Source organism: Rhincodon typus, chromosome 26 (genome assembly GCF_021869965.1).
Source record: "Rhincodon typus isolate 14 chromosome 26, sRhiTyp1.1, whole genome shotgun sequence".
In the NCBI taxonomy this organism is placed as follows: Eukaryota; Metazoa; Chordata; class Chondrichthyes; order Orectolobiformes; family Rhincodontidae; genus Rhincodon; species Rhincodon typus.
In genome coordinates, this window is record NC_063357.1 from 43,784,853 (window position 1) to 43,790,852 (window position 6,000).

Consider the following 6,000-nt stretch of genomic DNA (forward strand, 5'->3'; position numbering starts at 1 on the left):
TTTTTGAACAGTAAAGGAATTAAGGGTTATGGTGAGTGGGTGGGTAAGTGGAGCTGAGTCTCAAAAAGATCAGCCATGATCTTATTAAATGGCGGGGCAGGCTCGAGGGGCCAGATGGCCTATTCCTGCTCCTAGTTCTTATGTACTTATGTCCATACATCAAATGTTAACTCCCCTGCTCTCTCCAGAGATGCTGCCTCATCTGCTGAGCGCTGCCAACAATTTTCTCTGTTACTCAAGATTTCCAGTATCTGTGGCACTCTGCTTATTTTTTTTTTACCTGTACTGTCAAATGATACAAGAACCTTAAATAAATAGCGACAGAAGGAGTGCTGGTGAGTCATGAGATGTCACAACATCAACACCAAGAAGGAGGAGTGTGTTGGAAAGTTAATCAGGTGTGTTTTTTTTTAAATCTGGTTATAGGGAAAGAAAAGATCAAACAATTAGAATAAGAGAGAGAAGATGGAGACAGAGAGAAGGAAAGTGATTGAAGAAGAGAAGTAGAAAAGGAGAGGACAGAAGAGGGAAAGAAAGAGCTCCAGAAGAGAAGGGGGGACATAGAATGAGTGTAAAACCGGGGATAAGAGAGAAAGAAATAACGTGTACGAGAAAAAGCACAAATAAGAATGAGAAAGGAAACAAGCCAGGAATGAACAAAAGCAGGACAACACCAAGACTGAAAGAAGGAAAGAAGAATTAAGGATTTGAAAGAACAAGAGGTAGAAAAGGAGTTAAGCTCATCTAATTTATTTTCCCCACAGAGGTTCCATAAATCAGACAATGGGTAAAGCTTCAAAGGAGCATTGTTGATGACAGCTGTACTAAAGACCCCTGTCAGAAGGCATCTGAACACCTCCTGAGGATTCAGAGAGTACGTGCAGCATTGCATACAGATGGTTGTAACATTTTATCTTCCGATGTTTCTCTGTTCAGTCAAACAAAGACTGTACAACATTTCTAAGTGAGACTGAAGAAGAGTCTGCTCCGAGACGACCCTTGTCCCAGAGCCTGATGCCAGGTACTCAGAATTCAGGAAAGCAGCATACACCAAATGGATAAGCCCATCACATCATTGCAGAGCGGAATTTGGTTACATGGACTAGCAACACATCAGCTCCACAGTGAGCAAACACCTTACGGTTTGGGAAAAAGAAAGCAAATGTCTGTAAATTACCTCTGTTTGCGTTAATGAAGTTGAAGGACAAGCAGGAGAATATATAAATTTTCTTTTGAACATTGCAGCCATCGGAGTGAAATCAGACATGGGTCATATTTTTAATAAATTTGGTGGATTTTCTTTCTCACTTTAACATTCCCTCACAGCCAGTCACTACTTTTTCATGGCAAGTCTCAATGCCAGCTCTCTAATTCCTGACACACACCATGAACAGGTCCCTCTTCATCCTGAAGCAAATTAATGACTGCAATTCTACTCTGAGTCTGCTATCTGTCCAAGATCAGCATCACCTTGGACTGAATTTCCCCAGGCCCCAGTGCCAGGTTTGTGGGCAGAAATAAACTTTTGCTAGCACCAAGCCCACTACCTGCTCAAACCTGCCCCTGCCACATTTCTACCAGCTGCATGGACGGGGTTGAGGCCCATGGGCCCGTTGGGATTGAACCAGTGGAGGGAGAGGACCACAGCCGGTAGCCAGCTAAAACCGCTCTCACTCTGCAGCTGGAGACAGTGGGGGAGCTCCTTAACAGGTTCCCACGCCCATTGGAGGCAATCCTTTCCAGATCATTACCCCTCTCCACTCTACCCCCAGGTGCCTACCCTGGGTCACACCTTCCTGATGGGTCTTGGAGATGCTTATCCCACTGCCTCCTCATCATTTACCGTGCACTCTGGCTCTCGTCTACTCAACGTTGGGGACTGTTGCAATCCCAGCAGAGGCCACCCTTCCAAGTAGCTCCTTCGAATGTGTGTGGGGCAAGTTATCAGAGCAGGGCGGAAGGAGGGAGTCACCCTGACCTTTTTCTCTGGGATATAGGGACCCTGCTCCACATTACAGCACATCACCAGACTGTTGTATACAGCAGGTTAGGGAGGGCATGAAGGCCTTGTCATCAAATAAATCCTTCATTAAACTGCCCTCCAGCCACAGTCTAAAGGTATAACCTAATCAAACAACCAATCTCACACCTCCACTGACACTTACTCACAGGTCATATCCCATCCACTTTCCCTTCTCACAGCCCATATCCAATGCCTCACACTCAAATATCTGTGAAAACCTACTTCACAATGACACAGTCATTTGTTTTGCAGCATCCATGATCCAACGCCCTTCTGTTGACAACAACACGGAGTGTTTACAGGAGCTGGTGCATTTGCCACTAGATGGCTACAGTGTGCCCCACACCCCCCAATATGGAGTTTGGAATGGGTTAACATTAAGAGTGCTGCAGTTGTAGATTATCTTTTAAGAGTACTCACACTTGTCCCTCTGGAGCATAGGTGGATCCAGTGATGCTGAACTCGCTGAAGTTGCAGTTATCTCCAACCACAGTATCAATGACGAACATCTGCAGGGGAGGGACATTGGATTCAAGTTAAAAATTGCAAGGTCCTCCCCCTTCCCAGAGAACAATGTTATTAAGAGATCCTCATCGACATTACTTGAACATTTTGATGCATATCCTGCATCATATATTCGTCCTTCAACCCGCATCCCCTCACGTCCTGCTTTGTCCCATCATCCTCCAGATACCTGTGAAGTGCACTAAGTGGTATGGAACAAGGAAAGGCCATTCAGCCCATCAGTAAGGCCCTCCTGCAAGCACTTTGCAAATTATTTCTGATTCACAATGAAAATTAATACAAAATCATTTATGAATTATCCCATATTCAACTCTGCTGCCCCTGCCTAACTCTCAGACCTTCCCCAGTGTGGATGTTTGTATCCCTAGAAACATCATAGAATCCCTACTGTGTGGGAGCTGGCCATTCAGCCCATTGGTCCACACCGACCCTCCAAACAGCATCCCATGCAATTGTCCTCACTCAGTGCCTCAACATCACGTCAACATTCAGGAATGCTCTATAGACGAAACTCATTTTTCATAGAAATATAGAACCCCTACAGTGAGGAAAGAGGCCATTCAGCCCATTGATTCAGCACCAACCCTCCAAAGAGCATCCCACACAGACCCAGCCCCTAACCTATTCCTGTAATCCTGCATTTCCCAAGGTCAATCCACCTAACCTGCGCATCTTTGGACTGTGGGAGGAAACCCATGCAAACATGAGGAGAACATGCAAACTCCACACAGACAGTCTCCAGAGGCTGGAATCAAACCTGGGTCCCTGACACTGAGAGAGAGCAGTGCTAACCACTGTGCCACCACGGCAGCCAATATGCTGCCCATACGACCAAACTCAAACAACACTACTGCTCAGCATTTCCACCAGTCCCTTCAAGTACAACACTGGCTTCAGGAGTATTCACTGAAAGCTAAGTGCTGGCACTGTGTTGCTTATAAGGTTCTGGTTGTGGGCATTTTGGGCAGCACTTCAGAAAAGTAAAGAAATTATGTATTATCTTCAAGAATTTGTTGTTGTAAAGGCAGCAGAGTTTGTTTTTGTGGGGGATTTACACTTCATGGCTAACAGCAACTCCCTCCACTCTGTAACCAATCAGCAATCATGAATTTAGCTCACTCATTCTGGCAATTGTAGACTTTCTATTCTCTCTCTCTATACTGCTGTAAAGAACACCTTGTACCAACATCCAGAGAATAAATGCAGTATTTTCTGTCTTGTGAGCAAGAATCTCATTCCTCAGCATAAAATAACCAAGGCTAAAGAAATGGCTTGTCAACTGCATATGGAACCGCTCAACCTGATTTACTGCTTGCTGGGATTTGCAGGTTGATCGTAGAGATTTTGGCTTCTATTGGTGTGGGAACTTACTTTCATTTGCAAACTGGATTTCACAGATTAATTCTTGAAATGGATAACTTTGGGGCTAGGGACAGGTTAAGACAGGAAAAGAACTTCATGCACTAAACCCGTGTAACACAGGAAACCTGCAGCTGATCTTCGAGAAGAAATAGGAGGAGGAGACCACTCAGAGGCTGGAGTCCATCCCACCCTTCAGTAACATCACAGCTAGTCTTTGGTCAAAACTTCACTTTTACCACTCATTCCCCAGATCCCTCAATTCCCGGAGAGATCAAAACTCTGTCTACCAAGGCAAGGTCAGTCACATGGGCCCAGTTAAAGATGACTAGTGACAAGAATGCAATTGGAATGAATTACTATTTACAATGTCACCAAAGATGGCCCATCCCAATATTACTGGATTACCACCACTAATTGTGGTTATTGCTGTCAGAGAACCATCAGCTATGATGGAAACCTTCATCACTTAAAGTTGTTTCTGCGTTGGTATCCATCCATAACCAACTCATGGAGTTCCTATTACGAATCTTTTCAAACAACTTTGTCGACTTTGGAGTGATATTACAGTCAGGTTTTCGAAAACCTCTACTGAGTCTCTTGGAGTAAAGGTTTCAACCCCACATCAGACCCCTTTAAAAAAATCCATCCAATTCACCTACAAAGAACAACACTGTATACACACTAGATGCAAGAAGCCTCTGTAAAGATTTTGTTGTCTACCTGTCAAAATACCCAAAATCGTTCAGGTAATTCCAGCTCAGAAACTACTGCTAAACGATATTGACAAAAAAAAAGGAAAAGACTTTGAAAAGGGAAATTTATCTGAACTTCTCACAATCTCAAAATGTCTAGACACACGGCCTGGCATCTACCTAAGCACAGGAAAAAAACAACAGCTACACAGCCCCACCAACCCTGCAAAAGTCCACCTGGCTAATGTATGGGGTCTACTGTCAAAACATGGTGAGCTGGCTCATAGAGCAGTTAAACAACTGCCTGACACAGTAATGCTCACAGAATCATACCTCATAGACAATTTCCCAGACACCACCATCACTGTCGCTGAATACGTCCTGTCCCATCGGCAGGACAGACCCAGCAGAGTTGGCGGCTCAGTGGTATACAGTCATAAGACAGATGCCCTTGGAGTCCTCAACATTGACTCTGGACTCCATGAAGGTACTTATCGGGATAAACATGGCAAAGGAAATCTCCTGCTGATCATCAGGTGGTAACTTCCATAGTCCTGTAGCACCATTACTGACCTTAAAGTGGTGATGAGCTGCCTTCTTGAATCACTGCAGTCCATTTGGTGTAGGGACACTTGTAATGCTGTTAGGAAGGGAGTTCCAGGATTTTGACGGTGACACTGAAGAAATGGAGATATATTTCCAAGTTGGGAGGCTTGGAGGAGAACTAGCGTTCCCATGTATCTGCTGCTCTTGTCTTTTTTGATGGGTCTGGAAGGTGCTGCGTAAGGAGACTTGGTGAATTCCTGTAGTGCATCTTGTAGATGATACACACTGCTAGTCTGCATCGTTGATGGAGAAAGTCAATGTGGAAGGTTGTGGATATAGTGCCAGTCACATGGGCTGCTTTGTCCTGAATGGTGTTAAACTTCTTGAGTGTTGTTGGAGCTGCACCCATCCAGGCAAGTGGGGAGTATTCCATCACACTCCTGACTTGTGCCTTGTGGATGGTGAACAGGTTTTGGAAAGTCAGGAAGCGTATAGCTCACCACAGGATTCCTTGCTTCTGACCTGCTTTTGTAGCCACAGTATTTACGTAGGTAGCCCAGTTCTTGACTGGCTCATATCAGAGACAGATGAATGTAGCAGTGGTACCTCACTAACAGTCAGAAATCCCTAGACTTTTAGATTTGCACAGGATTATTAAGAACTGAAGTTGATCCCAAACTGATGATTTCTAACACACACCCCTGCATCACTAATACATATAGCCTGTAAAAGCACAGTTTGAAACATTCGAGAGACTAACCGTCAAACCAGTCTGCTGCACTTGAGATAACACGGTGTAGAGCTGGATGAACACAGCAGGCCAAGCAGCATCAGAGGAGCAGGAAAGCTGAT

The 6,000-nt window shown here is 44.7% G+C and overlaps 1 protein-coding gene across 2 annotated transcripts in view; it reads right to left on the reverse strand.

Moving 5' to 3' along the window:
* atp2a3 (ATPase sarcoplasmic/endoplasmic reticulum Ca2+ transporting 3) overlaps nt 1-6,000 on the reverse strand; it is a 172,855-nt gene that overhangs the window by 44,158 nt on the left and 122,697 nt on the right. For both annotated transcript variants that reach the window (XM_048612471.1, XM_048612472.1), the window contains exon 9: nt 2,444-2,532. In XM_048612471.1, coding sequence (XP_048468428.1) covers nt 2,444-2,532 — 89 coding nt within the window. The remainder of the gene's footprint in view (nt 1-2,443; nt 2,533-6,000) is intronic.